General features: G+C 42.2%; 1 protein-coding gene across 4 annotated transcripts in view; it reads right to left on the bottom strand.

Annotated features, from left to right (window-relative positions):
* The window catches only part of LEF1 (lymphoid enhancer binding factor 1), a 117,652-nt gene that overhangs the window by 23,728 nt on the left and 72,644 nt on the right, over nucleotides 1-21,280 (bottom strand). For 2 of the 4 annotated variants that reach the window (XM_060147380.1, XM_060147378.1), the window contains exons 4-8: nucleotides 16,011-16,143; nucleotides 8,954-9,044; nucleotides 7,246-7,329; nucleotides 5,040-5,162; nucleotides 3,850-4,012 (exon numbers count right to left, since the gene is read on the bottom strand). In XM_060147380.1, coding sequence (XP_060003363.1) covers nucleotides 3,850-4,012; nucleotides 5,040-5,162; nucleotides 7,246-7,329; nucleotides 8,954-9,044; nucleotides 16,011-16,143 — 594 coding nt within the window. The remainder of the gene's footprint in view (nucleotides 1-3,849; nucleotides 4,013-5,039; nucleotides 5,163-7,245; nucleotides 7,330-8,953; nucleotides 9,045-16,010; nucleotides 16,144-21,280) is intronic. The other 2 variants (XM_060147382.1, XM_060147379.1) reach the window with 1 other exon arrangement.

The raw sequence follows: 21,280 nt of genomic DNA on the forward strand, positions 1-21,280 counted from the left end.
AACACCTGGGAAAAGTTACCTGCGACACAAGTCTTTGTACTAACAGAGTAATCACAATTAGTTAAGCGGAGCCTAAGGAGGCACGTCTGGGGAGCAGTGGAAGTTTAGGCAGGAAAAGTCACACTGCCTCTGTCAACTGACAGCTTTTCTAAACCTGAGGTACTGACCTAGAGACCTTCACAGGGAGAAAAAGCCGAACTGGGCACAGCGGGAAAGATCGGCCTACACTTTTTTTTTAAAAAAGACTGACCATTAGTGTTTAGACAGTTCTGGTGCTAACATGATCAACAAGAGGCAAAGTGTTATCCAAAAGGAACAACAACAAAAAAAGAGACTAAGAGAAAAAAGGTAAGGATAGAAGTCTTACTTTGTACATCTGTTTATTCATTTGATAAATAATCTCTCTCATCCTACTGCAGTATGTCAGTATAAAGATATCTTTTTTATAAATATAATTGTTTGTAAATATATTTTATAGTATAAAAAAGCTTAAATAATTTAAAGTATAATTTTAGGTAATTTATGGCAGCTTTATAACTTGCTGAGAAAATCTGGCATTGTAAATAGAACTTATCTCCCAAATACGTATGGAGGTTGGGTCTTCTACCCAAAACAAGCAGTTAATAAACAAGCATGAATTTTTCAGTTACAGCAGGAAACTTAGGTTGACAAGACCCCAGCGAACAAAACAGCAAAGTTCAAGGAGAAAAAAAAGCAGACCACAGACTAAACTGTTTACTTGCTTACCTCAGATTGCTTTTAGTTCCTTGGTATTATTTCGAATTCACAAACGAAACATCATTTACCAGAGTAAAACAGTAGGTGAAACTATGTATTAAAGTTTTGCACTGAAAACAAGAATAAAGTCTGATGCAGACAAGAAAGATGATCTTTCTTTACAGGAATTTCTGAAACACAATTGACCAAAAATGCTTTTCCATCTCTTCTGCTTACTGAAAGATTCACCAAGTTTTTTGGAAAATACCCATTTAATTTGAAGAGACATTCTGACAATAAATATGCAATAAGTGGACTTCCTTTAGTAGCCTGGAAGGTCTGAAAACGAAAGGCTTATTTTAAAGTAGTATTTGTGTTATTATTATTCAGAATACGAAGTAGAAAACTTTGATGCATTCATATGAACGAACATTTCTATGCTAGAAATACAGTAGAAGTGAATAAAAATCAGAAGATCAAATGTTCTAGGATGAATTTCAGGCCCACTATTAAGAATTCTAATTATCCCAATGTAAAACTTCATGATTTTAAAGCTGGGAACTTTAAAGAACTAGCAAGGACTACCCTGCCAGAGGCGGAGTTATGAAAGGATAGAAAACCTGATCTTAATCAAAGATCTCAGAGATCTATAAATAGAAACAGGTGTCCAAATTAAAACCAGAGAGAGACCTTAAATGAGAGCCATCCTTTAGGACACATGCTCTGATCTGGGGATTGTTAAGGGAGCTGAGAAAGTAGCAACTGTTGGAAATGTGCATTAAAAAGAGGAAGCATACATTCATATATTCTTAACTCTATAGAGCAGGAAAATAATTCCCACTGGAGGACCATGGACCTTTAACTCAAAAAAGAAACAAACAAACAAACAAAAAAAAATCTAAGAGTTTTACACAAGCGGAAATAAGAACCCGTCTTTTCCTCTGATTTCTTCTTTTAAAGGGTCAGGGAAAATCGTCATCAGCCTTTAAGCTTTCAAGGAGGAATTCTTCAAAAAATGATGGGAATCACTCATCTGCTATGATCTGGCTTTGGAAATCATTGTAATTATTGTTATTAAGTGTTTAAGAATCCACAGGGAGATAGAGTACTGTACACAGGGCACCGAAAGAGCTATAATCTACCACTGCATCCCACCCCTGAAACCCTGGTGTCTTGCAGATTGGAAATTGCTGCATTTTTATGCTCTCCAACAGGAATCGATAATACAAGAACGCCTGCTTTCCTCCATCTGCTTCCTCACGTGGACTGGTAATCTCCTAAATGTTTTCTGTTATGAATGCTGAAATGTATTAGGTTTGTAACAAACATGACAAAAATTATCAACAACAGCTAAAACATGATCTCTAGGTCTCACAAAGGTTGTCAAGACCCTCCTTCTCCTGAATGTTCATTTGCAAATCATGAATTTCTTGAGAGGGTGCAAAAACAAATACACAGGGTCATATTTTAAGAAGCTACCGGGACTTCCCTGGTGGCTCAGTGGTCAAGAATCCACCTGGCAACACAGGAGACACGGGTTCGATCCCAGATCCGGGAAGATCCTACGTGCCCCAGAGCAACTAAGCCCGTGCACCACAGCTAAAGAGCCTGCGCTCTAGAGCCCATGAGCCACAACTACTGAGCCCTCGTGCCACAACTACTGAAGCCCAGGCGCCTAGAGCCCGTGCTCCGCAACAAGAGAAGCCACTGCAATGAGAAGCCCCGCGCACCGCAACGAAGAGTAGCCCCTGCTCGCCACAACTGGAGAAAGCCCGCACGCAGCAATGAAGACCCAACGCAGCCAAAAATAAACAAATGAAAACAAAAAAAGCTACCACACATATATGAAGAGCATCAACAAGTTAAGATGAAGCATTTCTAAAATTACAGTGTAATTACAGAAAAATGCAATTTGAATTAGAAAAATTCAAATGTTCTCCACCACCCATCAGATACCCAACTAAACCCATTTCAATCCTGAGAAAAGTACTGGGAAGGACTTGACTAGCCTCTGGGCTGGTGGCTGGACAAAGAAATCTAAGAGTGTCTGTCCTAGCTGTAAGTCCAGTTCCTGGTACATGACAGGTGCTCAGAAAAATATCTTCGCATGGGTGAAAGAAGCAACAACAAAAAGAGAGGCAGTCGAGAAACCTGGCCCATGTACACGTTAAGATTCAGAGAGCAATTTTCTAGAAAGACTTCTCAGGCCTGTGCCACTTCTTCCATTTAAAGCTTCGAGGTGGAACGATCTGCTTATGTCTTGCAAGGTGCAGCCGACCACATGTGCTTGACAGGGTTCACCCAGAAGCGTGGCTGGTCCCGCAGGCCTTTCTGTAGCCCCCTGGGTGGGCTAAGTGGTTTCCTGCTTCAGAGTGTGCACGCACACGCACGCAATGCACGCACACGCAACACACGCAACGCACGCACACACGCACTCGCACACGCACGCAACGCACGCACACACACGCAACACACGCACACGCACTCGGACACACACACACACACACACACACACACACACACACACACACACACACACACACACACACACACACACACACACACACACACAGCTTCACCTCACCCCGTTCATCACATGGCTAACCCCAGGCAGCTCTCAGGCCTCAACTACGTTCTCAGTGGGCCCTTCCCCAGCCACCCTGTGGTTCTTTCTCAGATCCTTGCTCTTCATACAATATTTATCACAATTTTAATTATATATATACTGGGTAATTATTCGTCTAATATCTGTATCCTGTCACAAAACTTCAAGCTCTACGAGGGCAAGCACTACATCTATATTATTCAGCAATAATTATCTAATGCCTACCACAGTGCCTGGTACCTAAAAGACACTCAAGATATATTTGTTTAAAGAATGATAATAGGACAAACAGTTATCATTTTCAGGAAGTTTTCTATGTGCCAGGTACCATCTCAGTTGCTTACAAGGCACTGTATCATTTACTCCTCCTAAAGGCTGTCGTGCTCTCTCTGTTACTCCCCGAATGGCGGTGGCTGGTGACTATACAATGATTCTATGACTACCTGGCATGTAAGTGCATTCGGGCAGATGTTACTGAAGAGGTTCCGTGGTTACCGTGAACATCTGCAGACCATCCCACTACTTACCCTTCTGCCTAGAATCTGGTTGATAGCGGCACTTTCCTTTAGGGTGCACTCCGCTACGACATTCGCTCTCATTTCTTTCATGTATAACATAAAGGCATTCAGAGGCTTCTTGATGTGAGGTCTCTTGGGCTCCTGCTCCTTCCTCTGTTCATGCTGAGGCTTCCTAAAGGGCGGGGGTGGGGAAGAGGTGAGCCCAGTAAGGAAGACATGGCAGGAGAGAAGCAGAGCATCTGCTTACACCACAAGTCCAGCTCAGGCTGGGACCACCCTCTGGGCTCCCTGTAAGCCCCCAGAACACCATCAACTTAGAAGAGCACCTCATCAACTCCTTGTGGATAAGGATCCTTTGGGTTGAGGAAGTTTACCTATAGCTATAGAAGGGGTGAACACAACATGGAAATGGGCTTGTGAAGATGTTCCATCTAAGCTTTTAGATGCTCCTTGGTCACCTCGGGAAAAGCTGAACATACAGTGCGGGGGGTCAGTCCTCCTCCAGAACTGAGGTTCTTAACTTTTTTGGGGTCAACGGCCCCTCTGAGAAGCTAATGAAACCTTAGACTCTCTCCCCCAAACACACGCACACTGGTTTTGCCCGTATTTGCAGGGGTTTTATGGACGATCACGTGCTCCCTGCCACCCCATCCATCCTCCCATCCCAGTACAAACCCTAGATTAAGAAACTCAATTACTAATCTCTTCGGACAATCTAGCCCTGCTGTAACAGCCTGGGATGACCCTGGCCCGACAGGAAATCCTGGGCTTGGTTTGCCCCTTTCCCTTGAATTCTGTGCTCTTGAAGCCTAGATGCAGGGCGACTGCCTTTGCAGAAGGAAATGCACTGAACCCTCCAATCTACTTCGCTCCCGTGCTCCTCAAGAATCGGAACCCAATTAAAGCCTTGGAGTAAATGGCTAAACCGCTCAAGTTACTCAGTCGCTATGCTCTGAAGGTCACCCCCCTTTGGTGAGTTTCCCTGGATCTTTTGAGGTCTGTGCTCCTCTTCAATCTCAGACCCAGAACCAGAGCAGTGAGAATCAAGCTTTTGAGGACAGAGCTTCTGAGGCGGGGCTACACTGATTTCCGTAATAACAGACAGGGGGCAGATTCAACAGCAGCGAAAGAGAAGAAACTGTGTGGTTTAAGTCCTTAGTACCATAAGGCACGCGCGGGTGAAGACGGGGCACACTTACACGTGCATTAGGTCGCTGTCAGTGTGCGGGTGTTCCTGTTTGACCTGAGGCGTTACGATAGCTGGATGTGGGATGCCAGTTGTGTGGGGACCGGGAGGACCAGGAATCATATGATGAGAAAACCTAAAAGAAGGAAAGACAAGAAAACAAAATGTACCGCTGTAGTGAAAGCTAGACAGAATTTCCAAACAATCCACTGACTGCTATTGGCTGACAGTGAAAACACACCTTCACACGCAGAAGTATTAACTCTAAGTTAGAGCAGGCTGATGATTAATTTCTTTCCTTTCTGTATTCAGGTGGAAAATATTTATAATTACGTGCCACCTCACAGATTTTTTTTCAAGCTAATGGTACAATCTGGCATTTCTCCTGGGAGGGCTCTAGGCCATAGGATTTAAAAAAAAAAAAAAAAAGTGAGTCACTTTTCTTGCAAAGCAGTTTTCAGAGAAGAATTTCAAGAACAATTACTGGAAATATAACACTATATTAAGATTTAGCTTTTTAAATGATTAAAAAATCGAAAGACATCACATTTTAAACTCTGTCTACATTCCTAAGCAAACCTTCACATTAAGAGTCTTCTTCTCCTGTTGGCTTTTTTCCTAATACTAGGAGAGAACAATTGAGAAGACAGGGGACAGGAAGATTTGTTCAGTCCCCAATTTAATAAGGTCACCATCAACATCACCCCAAATAATTTTCTACACATAAAGAAAGTAGTGTTTGAGAGATCCGGACTAATGGAAAACCGATAACAAAATTAAGGGGAAGGATTTAATTAAAGGGAAGGATACAGTTCTGCTTCAAGGTAAGAACTACGTATGCTAAAATGAAGGCTTTTTCCCAGAGTATACTTGTAGAGCATTAAACAAATCTTAAAATATCCAACTACCATCCAACACAAAGGAGGGAAACTGCCATGCAAGAAAAATAAAACAAATGAAGACAGTACTTTCAACAAGCTCTTTGGATAAGTTTGGATACGCTTTAGAAATTTTTGTTTTTCAAGCTCTTTTAAAGTCAACAATTTAATTCAACAAAAACAACTTTCTCAGGTCTTTTCATCGCCGCCTGTACAGTTAATTCCTTCTTCTGGGAAGGAAAGAAGGGACTCTGCTTGGATATGTAATATTTCAGAAACAAATTTTTAAAAATTAAGGAGGCATGGGAAAAATACAAACATTTGATCAAATCATCATGCTCTGCTAACTGTACCATTTGCAAAAATACATGATGCTGGTTATTTGCCCGTGAGAAAATCCCGTCGTCACACAATTCTTACAATGTTAAAAAAAAGTGTACAGAGAGATCTGGGGAGAAGGATAATAATTTCATCCTCTCGCAATCAGCTAGATTTACAACCTACTGAAAAAATAACGTTTCTTAAAAAGCTGAAATTCGCCACAGAAAACTGCGCATTTCATACCGATGTAAAAAAGTAAAGATTCACAACCAGTTACTAACCCGACAGTTTGACTTCTAGCATGTTAATGCTAACTCCCTTGAAAAAGCCACATTGAACACGCAGATGACACACCACAAATGTGTGTGTACATCAAAGCACAGGGCACAGAAGCCATCCTTTCCAGAGGCAAAAGCATTACACACAGCGGTGTGGCACAGCAGACCTCACAGAGCTTCGCTTGCACCAACGTGTCCACACGGGGCCTGATTCACACACTAGGACATGCAGCCCCGTATGGCCTGACAGCCTGTGAGCACCGTCCCCTCTCTTCCGACGGCCTTGGTCCCGAAGGCTCTAGACTGGGCGTTTTCAAACACTGGCACGTGAAACTGATACAACTTTCCTCATAGAGAGCAAATTAGAAAACTCAGATCAAACCAGTCTCTATTCTCCCCCCCCCGACCCCACCCCCATCATATTTTGAATCGAACAAGCTCTTCTGATAATGTCCCCTCTGGGGACGTTTCCCGTCCCACAGTCAGGTGGCAGCGAAGTCTTCTGGAGGGAGACGCGGGTTCCCGGGGCGGCCGAGTCCATCCCCCTGGTGGGCGTGGCTGGCGCTGCTGGGGAAGGACCCTCCGGGACGCCTAGTGTGGGAGCCAGGCACCCTGCGCAGACAGACGCGCGGGCCGAGCCGTGCACCCGCCCGGCCAGGACCGAGAGGCAAGCAGAGGCGCGCGAGCTGCAAGCGCAGGAAGGGCAGCCTGTCCTGGAGCGCCCGGTTCCACCTCCACCTACCTGGACATGGAAGTGTCGACTGACAGGGAGGATGGGTAGGGTTGCCTGAAGCCTCCCGTGACGGGATATACAGGCTGACCTTGCCTGAGGTCACAGAAGAAAGGAACCCATCAATGACAAAGCATGACTTACCAACCAGCAGTAAGAGTTTCAGGAGGGGAGGAACTCAACCAGAATTTGGGGGGAGTGTTACCAGGGCATTGCTTCAGTCACCCGGCTCCTTCCCTTCCTGGACACCCTCCGCCCAACCAAAGCATCATCTGCCTTGAAGGAAATCTCCCACCGCAGTCCGTGAACGACCTGTCGTCTATCCCTTCCCCTCTCCCATCCCCACGAATGCTCTGAACAACAGGTAAACAATGTTTTTACTGAATATAACAGAACCTGAGAGCGGTGAGATACTCCTTTTAGGTTAGTAGATTCTTTATCAGAATCTTTGAGCATTTCAGGGAAGGGAAGAAAGAAGGAAATAAAAGTTTATATTTATATAAAAATGAACAAAGTTTTTAAAACACTGCACTTCCCCCCCCCTTATATATCCATGCTACAGGGAAGAAATAAAAGATCGATTCATCGGAGTTATTTTCTCTCTCCTCTGAGAATTCCATCTCTCCCTCTGCTTTTCCTACATCTCACACTTTGCATTTACACGGTCTTTATTTCCAGATGCCACTGATGCAACTCGGCCCAGGATTATTGCCCCTGAGTAGCTAAGTTCAGAGAGAATAATTGATGGAGCTTTGAAAATATCTGCATAATCAATTAAATTCAGACAGAGTTATTGACTGAGAGATTTAATGCAAAGAGAAGAGAGAAAGCTGGAATTTCCATGGCAGGATGAGCCTCCTTATGAAGAAGAGATAATCTAAGGATGTCAAGGTAGGGAAACTGGGGCCTTGACGTGGGAGCTGTGGGGACTGAGAGCCAGATCAAGAAAGGAGAGAAAATATCTGCTGAAGTTGCCGCGCTCTGTCCATGGAGTGAGCGGTGGGGAGAGGAGAGGAAGGGAAGTGGGAACAGGGAAAGCCTCACGCTAACAATAAAATGACAAAAACAGGCTACATCACATGCAGTGATTCTTTCTTCCCTAAATACATTTCTTTTCCTTTACCTTTACAATTAAAAAAATTTGAAAGGAGTGTTACGGATTTTTCAGAAATAACAAAATAGAGAGCATTTGGATTCTGAAAAGAGAAGTCCAAACATCAGTTTTTCACGCCTCTGAACTCAAACTGGTGCTTATTTTATTAAAATTCAGAAGATGCTTTTGCACTTGCATTTCTCCCTAGTTATCTGTCATTTATCTCACTTGCCCATTTATAAGCAAAGATCGATATTCAATACATCTAAGGTTATGTTTCAAAAATATAAGTTGTTCATAAAGAACTAGAAAAGAAAAATCCACGCTGAACACTTTGTACAGGCATAGCAAATGCCCAAAGCCACAAATTGAATCCATAAAACTATAAGCTTCAAAGCAAATGCTACACAGCCATTTTCTACACATATTAGCAAACGAATTCAATCCATTTCAAAGTCTGTATGTTTTTAATCTTTTAAATTGAAATGAAATAAAGTTAGCACCTTGCTTGTTGATGTGAAGTTTCTTCAACTCCAGTGTTATCATTCATAAAGCTAATTTCCATGAATAGGAAGTAGAAGAACACGTGTTCAAAGGCCTAGCTAAATGTTGCAGGAAGGATCTTACCAGCCAAGAGGTGGGGTAATCTGTCCAACACCACCCGGAGACAGGGGATAGAAGGTAGGGATCTCGGGAGCTGGAGGATGTCTGGACATGCCTATTAAAAAGAACAACAGAGAGGTAGAGTTTTCAGATTCATAGGACATTCGACTTTAAGAGAAATAGAAAGGCAAGCAAATGCGTGATGTCATTAATACTTAAGCTCTAGAATGAAACAGTATTTATTTTTCAGATCCATTTAACAGAAGTCAGTTTGTTAACTTTTCTCAAGATTTCAGCATCTGAGAAAACAGGTATTAAGGTAGTACATCTTGAGGAGCTCCTGAAAGAGTAAATATGCTGCTAGTAAAACAGGCATCAAAATAAGACTTTAAAATTATTTAGTTTGCCCTCATTATAATATCACTTTGGTCAGGAGAATGGTAGACAACTGTTTTTGTGTAGAATGGAAAATGACAGCCCTTCATAAGTAGAAGGCCTGCCATGGTGTTCAAGGATTAGGTAAATTGCTACTTTCAGATTTTCACTGGCTCCCTTATGGACACATAGATTTGGGAAATGTGATACCTCAGAGGATCAAAGATTAATTAGAAATCATCTTCAGCCCCATAATGGTCGTACTTGATATGATTCATTTGGTCTCTGCCACTTCAGCTCCAGCTAAGCTCTTCATCAAGTTGAGTCCTCTGGGCTCCAAGGTCAAGCTGTTCTGGATTAGTTGTATTCCACAGAAAATGAGAGTGCCACCAAATTGTTTCTTGAGCTCACACTCCCTGGAGCACACTGCCCTATAACTGTAAAAACCACCTGAAGGGGCTTCCCTGGTGGCGCAGTGGTTGAGAGTCCGCCTGCCGATGCAGGGGACACGGGTTCGTGCCCCGGTCCGGGAAGATCCCACATGCCGCGGAGCGGCTGGGCCCGTGAGCCATGGCCGCTGAGCCTGCGCGTCCGGAGCCTGTGCTCCGCAACGGGGAGAGGCCACAACAGTGAGAGGCCCGCGTACCGCAATAAAAAAAAAATTAAAAAAAAAAAAAAACACCTGAAGATTGTACCTAATCCTAGTCCCAGATGACACCTCTTTGTTTATATCTCTTACCTTGGGTACAGAAAAGAAGGGCTAAGATGCACACATAAAAATGCAAAATAAAAACTTAGATTTAGATTTGGGGGAAAGTGCTTCGGAACAGAAAAGAGCCACATGAGTTTCTTTACATAGCTAATCTGGCTTTAAAAGGTCATTACCACGTGCAAAGACACATTCCCAGGTTTAACACCCAGCATATGCATTCAGTGGCTGTAATTATATTAGCCGGTATGCAAATTAGGTGAGTATACAGAAGATGCCCTTTAAGTATGCTGCTTTTTTTTACTATTTAAAATGTTTATGAATTTCATTTGGATCTTAAAAGATACTGAAGGCCTTGAGCATATGGGAATGGCTTAAGAAGTGTCGCCTTCAAAGTGGATGTTAATTTGACTTTGAAGTTAGGACACACTGTTTCTCAACTCTCAGAGAAAGGTCTTTAATCTTTCTCTTAACAGAGAGTTTACAGGAGATCATCTGAGGTTTTACTGTTTTTAAAAGAATAGTCTAAAATCTCCTTTTTTGATCTCTTATCACTTTCAAATTTAATGAGTATTCTTTTAATTCCTTTATATCATCAATTCACCAGAAGCACTGCATACAATGGGACCCAGGGCATTCTGCGGATCCACTCTCTCCCACTCAAGCAGAACCACTGGCAGCTGGTTTTTGGAAGCTGGAAGTTCACCTTAGCAGAGTTACCATCAAATCTCCCTTTTTTTTAAAGCGAGAAATACTGCTTCTTTTGGTCACAGTAGACCCCAAATTTCATACTCTGGGATTTTTTTTCTTGGGTCTGGGGAGGTAGGGGCAGCAGGGGTGCCTACAGTGGTGATTCTTGACGTATCAGAATCACGGGGAAGTTTCTCCAACTCGCTGCCTCCCTCACTCTGACACTCTGATACCTCTCCAAGCCTCAGGTTCTGCAGGGGGGCTACTCCGTTTTGAAAAGAAAAACCAGGCCAACTCAGAAGAACTTGGAAAACTTTGCGGAAATTTGCACTTGAAAATCGTAATTAGAGATGGAATTGTCTGAATTGTCTCCTTTAATCCCTTTGTTGGGGAGGTGAAGTGACTGTTCAGGTACCTAAAAAATGCGATTTGTCCTGGGATCTTATCTCTGGGATGCAGAGAAGTAGCCTGCTTTCAATCACATGTCTCTAAGCAGACAAGCTTGAAAGCTTGCTCTCCACTCTAGTCCATGTTCTGAGTACACTGAGAAGGCTGCACTAGTGATTCTGTGTGGGAGTAATCTGACAGAACAAAAAATACAAACTAGCTGCATCTGGTTTCACAGCTTAAGAAGAAAGGAGGGAACTACCATTTACTTAGCACCTGCTACATGCTAGTTCCTATGCTGGGTATTTAATTTGACTCTTCCTATTAAAATTCTACTCATATTTCAGATACCTCTCTCTCCTGGAATATTCTCTAACTTTTATTGCTCTGAGAAATCTTTCTTCTTTGAATTTACAACATTTCATTTGTACTTTTAACATGGTACTTAAGATAGTCTTCACTTTGCTTTATAGTGAGGTTGTACAAATGATTTCCTGCCTGAGCCTCGTACACTGCTTGGAAAAAAAGAGACCGTGTTTTCCCCATCTGTGCATCAAACTATGGCTGTCTCCGGACGAGGCTCTGAATATACTTCTAAGCGACTAAACAAATGAACAGGTGAAATAAATGGACCCATTCCCCATGCTGGGTCAGTACTATAACCGTTTTGCACGTACGTACATGATGTGGCTTAGGTCATTACATGAGTAGAAGAAAGTGGATCTGTGTTTTCTAAATAGCTTATTGTTGTTTTAAGATCCCGTTTCCAAAGATTCCTAGAAGTGTGTGCCTCTCTACCAACTCCTGCGGTACTTTAGACACATTTCACATCATTCATTTAATGAGTATGTATTGAACACTTAACTATATTCTGGAGGTTCTATGCAGTATATCCTTAAAAAATTTTTAAACTTTTATAAATAACTTTTATAAACACAGCTAAAATGATTCTGGTGTCAGACTGCATGGATACAGTCATTCTGCCACTCACTAGCTATATGGTCTTGAGGAAGTTATTTAATTATTATTCTGTAAAATCAGAATGAAAATGAAATAAGTGTTGTTGTGAGGAATAAATGCATTCGTATGTAATACTAAGAAGTGCTTGGTATATAGTATAAGCACTATGTTGAGTGTTTGTTGTTATTTATAAGGATACAAAACATATAAACAGGTACATAAACCCAGTATTTCTTAAAAGCTCTTTCAACATTTTTATCAGACACAATGAGTGGAACAAAATGAGGGGTATTAGCTTCCCTTGCTTTTCCTACAACTAACTACACCTACACACCTGCACCCCGCACCCTATCCCAAAACACATACTGAGGGAAACGTAAAACCTAATACGCTTCCTAATAGGAAATTAACCTCAAGTTATTTTCCTACAAATGAGAATGGGTTCTGCTGACAAGCAGTTTATATTTATCGGATAATTCCATCTAGGGTTAGAGTATGAACACGATATTCTTTTTTTTGGATTTGGGGGGGGATAAAGCTAACCAGCTTCCCAAGGAACTTTGAAATCAGCAACTCAGCACCACCATGTTATAACCAGCTGTATGTGATATACCAAAAGGCAGGCAGAAGGAGAGAAAAGAGAGTAAATGCAAGAGATCCAGTAAGCCTTAGACTTTTTTTTCCCTTATACTTATTTTTTGGTGATCAAGGTACCCAAATATAATGATATGAACTCAAAATCATGTAAATGAGTACTTTTTAAAAAATTAGTTCTTTTTAAACCAAGGTTTTATATCCCCCTAACTACACGGTGATGAGGTACATGAAGTCCAGGACAAAAAAAGTAATTAAAAACAGGATTTTTATATTAAAACAAATGTAGACTGTGTATGGAGTAGAATGCAAAAATCACACGAATTTTTAGAACAAAATACTTCAAAGAAACTGCAAGCAGACAATTTCTGTTCATGCCCACTAGTCCCTTCTCTAGTTCTAAAAAGTTTGTTTAAAAAAAAAGGTTGGAGGAGTAATGATATAAAGTACAATTAGCAAGGTAGGGTAGCCGTAAGATATGGAAACAGAAGAGAAAGTGTAATTGTAATTGGTAGCTAGTCAGAAAATTGTCTGTTTCAAAAAACTGAACTCTCCTAGGGACTTCCCTGGTGGTCCAGTGGGTAAGACTCTGCGCTGCCAATGCAGGGGGCCCAGGTTCTATCCGTGGTTGGGGAACTAGATCCCGCACGCATCCCACAACTAAAGCCTGGCGCAGCCAAAATAAATAAATATTTTTATAAACCAAAACAAAACAAAAAATTGAACTCTCCTAGAATTCCTGAAAGAACAACTTCTGAACCATCATGTGTTACTCCTTTAAAAATTTTTATGATGTTATTTTTTTAAACAAGTCCGTTTCAAAGTGCTCAGAACAGGGACTGGGGTATAGTAAGTACTATGTAACTGTTAAGTAGATAAATGGTTTAAAACTAAATAAAACATGCTGTTGGATTATTTTTGCTAATAGCTTGTTCGGGGCTTTTATATCTATCTTTAACTGTCACCCGCATCTTTATGGTCCTCAGAGGCCAAGGTCATATTCATCATATGGTCCCCCTTGGCCACGGCCAAGGTCATATTGGTCATATGGTCCCCCTTGGCCACGGCCAAGGTCATATTGGTCATATGGTCCCCCTTGGCCACGGCCAAGGTCATATTCGTCATATGGTCCCCCTTGGCCACGGCCAAGGTCATATTCGTCATATGGTCCCCCTTGGCCACGGCCAAGGTCATATTCTTGAGCTTCCCTCTCAAACTCAGCCTTCTTCCTAAGATGCCTATTTTAATTCCCTTTCTCACTACATATTCACAGACCTGTCTCTGATGTTTCTTATTCTTTGGAGGTCCTTGACAAAAGGAAATAGAGGAGAGGAAGGACTGGAAATGAGGAATAAAACAGAGACAAACCCAGAAACATCAGCCTTGATGATTTCTGCCTTCTCTAAGTAAAGGTACCTGGGCTCCACTCAAGCGAAGTCCAACGGTAACTAAGTCCTCAAACAGTCGTCTTTTTAATAAAGGTGGGAAATGAACATGATACATATTTAAACTAGAAGTGTTCACAGCAGTGGGAAAAACACCCAGCCTCTGAACTCCACTTTTTATTTTACATACTTACTATATTTTGTTGTTCACTATCGATCAAAGATAGGCCTGGACACACGGGTGAAGTGCTGGAGGTGGCACATTTGACCCCTATATACATTCTCTGCCTTCATGTGGTTTTGCAGGACCCTTTATTTTGAATGTCTAAAGAGCCCGTTGAGGTCCAAGTATGTGTGTACGTGGGAAGAATAAGGGCTATGCTGTGAACAAACTCCCCCTCAAAGTCTGCTCTAAGCTGACATGACCAGAAGGCTTGGGGAACCCGAGCTTTGTGTCTGACAATGAACCCCCACACACACCCATCAGGTTAGAAAACAGGTGTCTTGATTTTTCAGACCGCTTATGATGTGTGTTTCTCTGTAAATGATACAGAAGCAGAACTTGGTAATAATGTAGAGAAGCAAAGTAAGACTCACGTTGCTTTGACTTTAGACAGAGATGGTTTTGTATTTTAATTATATTTATATCTAAATTGGTGCTGGGAAACAACAAAGAGAGGAGAAAACACAACAGGGATATAAAGACCAAAAGAAATCACAAAAGGCTCAAAAAGGAAACATTTGAGGAAAAAACAATCTCCTACTTTATCCCTTTTCTACCTTTTTTTTTTTAAACACTATCATCAAACCTAGTACATGCTAAAATAAACAAATACGGCAGGGGGCACTGAGGACTGAATTTGTAATATATTTTCACAACATATTGGTTTACACTGTGATCATAGATCATCAGAGCTGTCACTTTGAAATGACCCTTCAGTATTTTTGTTCTGTTTTCTTTTTTTTTAATCCTGAAAAGAAAAGAAGCCAACAACAAATTCTTGTATGCTTATTAGATGTGGCACATATATACAATGGAATATTACTCAGCCATAAAAAGAAACGAAATTGAGCTATTTGTAATGAGGTGGATAGACCTAGAGTCTGTCATACAGAGTCAAGTAAGTCAGAAAGAGAAAGACAAATACCGTATGCTAACACATATATATGGAATTTTTTTTTTGTTTGTTTTGTTTTGTTTTTGCGGTACGCAGGCCTCTCACCGTTGTGGCCTCTCCCGTTGCGGAGCACAGGCTCCGGATGCGCAGGCCCAGCGGCCATGGCTCACGGGCCCAGCCGCTCCACGGCATGTGGGATCCTCCCAGACCGGGGCACGAACCCGTGTCCCCTGCATCAGCAGGCGGACTCCCAACCACTGCGCCACCAGGGAAGCCCCATATATATGGAATTTAAGAAAAAAAAAATGTCATGAAGAACCTAGGGGTAAGACAGGAATAAAGACACAGACCTACTAGAGAATGGACTTGAGGATATGGGGAGGGGGAAGGGTGAGCTGTGACAAAGCGAGAGAGAGGCATGGACATATATACACTACCAAACGTAAGGTAGATAGCTAGTGGGAAGCAGCCACATAGCACAGGGAGATCAGCTCGGTGCTTTGTGACCACCTGGAGGGGTGGGATAGGGAGGGTGGGAGGGAGGGAGATGCAAGAGGGAGGAGATATGGGGATATATGTATATGTATAACTGATTCGCTTTGTTATAAAGCAGAAACTAACACACCATTGTAAAGCAATTATACTCCAATAAAGATGGAAAAAAAAAAGAAATTGCTATCAAATAAATTCCTCTCATCTCCTACAAATGTATTATGACCCATAATAATGTATTGACCCATAATAATGTAAATGTATTATGACCCCAGTGACATGTGTGGAGGCACTTGTGAGGTCACTCAGACTGATGAGATGAGGCTCCTTGCTTATCCAAAGCGGCCTGGGGAGGGAGGCAGGGCTCTCACCTTGTTTGGAGCTGACATCCGACGGGATGTGTGACGGGTGTGATCCTGGAGAAAAGTGCTCGTCGCTGTAAGTGATGAGGGGGGTGAGAGGATGGACTGCGTGGGATGGCTGCACCACGGGCACTTTATTTGACTGCAAAGTAACCACAAGGACAGCCGTTAATATGGACGCCCAGCTCCTGTCTCCTCTCCCCGCAGAAGTCACACAACAGCGGTCACTGGGCACCAGCACAACCCGAGAATCCTCTCCAGACCTGGACAACTGAATCATCTGCTCTACTCACTTAGATCTTCAGGATTTTCTCATGTTCGGTACTCAAGTACATGAATATCCCACCAAGAAACAACCAGTTATTTAACCAAGGCCCCTTTGGAGATTTAGGTTGGTCACTATTATTCCGTATGACGTAAGTTCTAAACATACACATTTACACTCCCCTTTTGGATTATCTCCTCAGGTTAAAGTCAGCAAAGAGCTACTGGAGCAAAAGTTGTGAATGTTTTATAAACTCTTTATTCATTATATATGTTCGGCATAAAAAAGGCACTCAATAAATATTGTTCAAAGAATACATAAATGAATAAATATTGTCAACTTGAAGGGCAACTTTTAAAACAACCCAGTATATATAAATCTGCTGTATTGGTATCACCTTAGTTTATAAAATTCGTCATTCTAGAGTTGTACATCTTTAAGAACCACATTATACCATATAGTTTTATAGTTTGGTCAATCAAGCATGACCATCATTCATTATGCTTTAGAGCTGCTCAGTTCATCTTCAGGTTCTTTAGTTTCTAGAAGTCTTAATTGATAAGAGCAAGTTCCCAATCATGAGCTTAACTGCGTAATGTGAAATATGGCTTGTCAGAACACTCTAACTTGTTAGCATTTATATTTTAACATATTTTATATGTCTTATATGTGTTTAAAAGTAAACTTTATTATTTAATTTGGAATTCTAAAACAGTAACCCGTTTTAGAGGTTCAGGTTATTTATCTGGACCTCATCAATTTGAAATCTGGAATTCTTTTGTTTGGCTAAAGTTGACCCCGCCCCCCACCCCGCCCCCAAGAAAGTGCCTACAAAGCAGATCAGTAATATAAACAAGATTCAGGCAGTTTAACCTAATCAGGGGATTGTTTTAAAAGGAACTCTACCCACCCCCCCCCAAGAGAGTAAACTCAACACCATTATATACGTGCAAAATACGTTCCTGATTTTAAATTCATCTCCTAGTTAAAGCAGTCTCGGGAAGATCTCTATTTAGAAACACTACCGTAGTAAGTAACTTGTGAATTTAAGAGGAATAGACTATAATGAATTGTAACTATTCTCTCATTCACTAGTTCAGACATGCCTTCACCACAGCCAGTTTGAAATAGTGAGACTGTTACCGTACTACAGACTAAAATGCACATGAAATCACTTTCTCCGGAAACAAATATCTGTTTAAAACAAATATTTAAAAAATGTAAGTGCCTGAAAACTGCACAGTGTAAACTGCTTAAAATGTAGGGACATATCTGAACGGCTGAGGGCCCATAACACACTTGTGTGTGGTGGCCGCACCTATGATGTACTCTGATTATTTCATGTTTTTTTTACAAATTAGGTATAAACGGTACGTGGCTCCAACAGGAAAAACCATCCTCTCAGGAAAATTAGGAATAATCATACTAGTAACACTTAATTCTCTTTACAGTTAGTAATTCTCTACACCCTATCATTACAACCTGCGCCCAAAAGAAACTTACGGAAAAAAAAAAGCAAGGGGAAAAAAAAAATCACACTTTTTTAGACAATAACATAATATCCATACTAGACTTTCCCCTATTTTATAATTATCAGCTTCCCTCTAATGGCAGAACTTGCGTAGCTCATATAGCCCTTGGCATTTATTAAATAGAGCACCATTATCAAAGCCACATGCCTTTTCTCCCTACACTTCTGCACAGACATCTATGCACATAAATGTGTAAAAGGTTAAAAAAAATCTTTCAATGCTTTTCAAGGGTTAATGATGCAGTTTGTCAAATACACAGAATGAGCTGCTTAAATACTTAGAATGCTAAATGAATGCTTCTTAAATATTTAGAATGCTAGAGGAAGTGGGAGGTGGGTGGGTGTGACAATATTATTATTATAAACCCTTTTAAAGACAGCAAAAATCGCAACACCCAAATGCTAAAATGAATGTATTTCAACTATAGTTTAGAATAACTGCTTTGAGTTTCATTTTTCAGAAGTTGCATAAGACGCATAATCGCCAAACAATCTACTTAGATATTTTCTTGGGGTAGTTAAAAAAGCACTGCAGAAATCTTCTGGGAAAAAAAAATATGTATTTATTTTGCATGCCTTTCTCATTTCCAGAGCACCACCTTAAGGGACCTGCATTCGCAGGCAGCATCTTCTTGACGTCTGACCTATCCCTCCAGCCATATAGCTCAGAATCCGGTGCCATGAATTTTTGTTAAATTATGCTATCCTTGCTCTCCTCTTAATTTTACGGCTTTCAAGACAGATTTGCTTTCCTGTGGGAAGGAGATAAGAAGCTGAGGATTTTCATTTAAGCTCTGGCCTTGTCTTATATTTTGCAAGATGGATAGCGGAAGCAGTACTAGTAGGTGTGCTAAAGCCAACAAGGATTATGTCTATTTTTGTGGCCAAATAATAAAAGCAATATGAAATCTCAATAACATGAGCGAGCCCAGTTCTAGGGTTTATATCTTGCCTCCTGCTGATCACCTCTGCTACATATACAAAAGGGTCCAACCGACACCACGGATGCTGGGCACGTCGCCCTCACAGTCAAGTGTCCTCAGCCCTGAACAGTGGGCTTCCTCTGACATCAGGAGCTGCTGATGCTACACGCACACACAAGGCGAGAAGCCACGCACTGCGACTTTGTGTTAAGTTTTAAGACAGACAATATAACCATTCTTTTTTATCGCCCACCTTAGGGTTTTTTCTCTGTTTTTTGAACTTTTTATTTTATATTAGAGTACAGTTGATCAACAGTGTCGTGTTGGTTTCAGGTGTACAGCCAAGTGATTCAGTTATACATATACATGTATCTATTCTTTTTCAGATTCTTTTCCCACTTAGGTTGTTACATACTATTGAGCAGAGTTCCCTGTGCTCTACAGTAGGTCCTTGTTGGTTATCTCTTTTACATACAGCAGTGTGTGCATGTCAGTCCCAAACTCCCAACATAACCATTCTTAATTCTAGTCTTCTCATCTCCAAATAACAATGTGCTGTATATTGGGGAGGGGAGCGTGTGAGGAGAGAAATAACTAATCGACGACTTAGCTTCTATAGACAAACTTACGCAACTACGTTATAATGCCTAGTTACAGGTATATATGCGGGCACATGTGTATATTCATTAAGCACCTAAAATGTGCCAAGCACTGTTCTAGTGCGGATGGCCAATACAGACAAGGTCCCTGTTCTCACGCAGCTTCCTTCCTAGGGGCCTGGAAAATGGGCATGCGAGTATTGGAGACTAAATAAATAAATAAATGTATGAAAAACAAAACAAAAACCCCAAGCAAAATCTGAAAAGACGACCTCAAGTGCTATGAAGAAGAGGAACCAGGTGATAGAAGAGACAGTGTATATCTCATCATATGCCTTCGTATCACATTAAAGCTGTAAGAAACCGAAAGTTCATTTAGTCCAAGATCCTTATTTTCTAAGACAGGAAGCTGAAAAACAGAGGTCACCAGGGAATGGGTGATCAAGCCATGACTACTGTCAACACTTACAGTAAGACAGCCTTACTCACTACACAACTCCAGTTAACACAGGGCCACTGGGAAGAAAATGGGAATGGAGACCCCCAGGCGCACTTAAGAGAGTGGAACCAAGCAGTAGAGAAATTACCATCTTTCTGGCTCCTACTCTGTGCTGGGAACTGTGCACCTAGTACTGTACCTAATGGGACCCCAGTCTCCTGACTCCCCCTCTGGTGCTTTTCCCAGCATACAGCTCCCTGTAAGGGAGGGAGGAAGGGCAAAAATCATTTCGATTCTTTCTCATTCACAGGTACAGTCAGGTAAGTCTTAGCTTCCAGAGGAGAGCCACCAGGTACTCCCAACGTGTGTCCTTTCCTTGATCATCTCAGGAAAACAGCATGCACAATTATCCACCTTTACAAGACACCTGGCAGCCTTAAGTCGTCCCAAATTCTCCACGCCTGCTCAGAGAGAGGTTCGGTAACTTGTCTACACTCATACAGCAGCAGGTGGCTAAGCCCGGCCACAGACCTTCATCTTCTGATTCCAGCTCTGCATCTCAGGCAGGTGATCAGTCAGGTGAGCAAAGGAAAAAGATGGAAAGAGCAGGTACTGGAAAAGGGGTAGAAGATATCAAGGGTGGATTCGAGAACACAGCTCTCCTGCCTACACTCAGCACGCATAAGTGGCCATTCAGGAGGAATCCCGCAATCTTTTCCCAAACTGGAAAAACCACCATCAGGCCACCCTACCCGCGAAGCACATAATGATTAGGGTAACTAACACTTAGCCAAGTACTTCCTAGGTACTAAGCACTTTATAAGTATCTTTGAGGCAGATACTATCATTATCCTCCTTTTCCAGAAGGGGAGGCTGAGGCACAGAGAAGGTAAGTAACTTTCCTGAGGACCCAGAGCTAGTAAGTGGCAGAGCCAGGTTCAAATGCAGGAAGTCTGGCTCTAGAGGCCACGTTCATTACCATGCGGCCTCCCTGAAGAGCCCAGCTCATAAAATCCTGGACACCGAGTTGACCATCTGGGCCGTAGCTGACAGTACGTGACATCCATGAAATGCCCGTGTGGTCTCTGTACCCCACACAGGAATCACATCAGACAAAGAGGCACCTTAGTAGAAGTGGTTAGAGCTGGAGACTCAACAGCCACCTTTCTCTCCAGGACTGGAAAACATTCCAAGGAAGCTAGCTTGGCTGCCACCCAGGCTGGTCCCTGCACGTAAGGACTTCTTCGGCATCACGGCCAAGAAGACCCACACCTCCTGCGGACACGAAGTGGGTACCACTTAGGGACCCGGAGAGTCAGCCCCAAAGCAGCATTCCCAGAAACGACCCACTCACCGCTGGCAATAACTCGAGCTGTCGTGAATGTCGTCAGCCTCTGAGGATGTGGTCTGGGAAGGACTAAAACGTGGTTCAGCTCCCTCCTGGCTAAGGCCGTGGGCCTGCTGGTAAGTGGAGTAACTGGGGGGGGGAACCTGCCGGCCTCCTGGCTAGTCCCCGCTGTGC

This window comes from Lagenorhynchus albirostris, chromosome 4 (genome assembly GCF_949774975.1).
Source record: "Lagenorhynchus albirostris chromosome 4, mLagAlb1.1, whole genome shotgun sequence".
NCBI lineage: Eukaryota > Metazoa > Chordata > Mammalia > Artiodactyla > Delphinidae > Lagenorhynchus > Lagenorhynchus albirostris.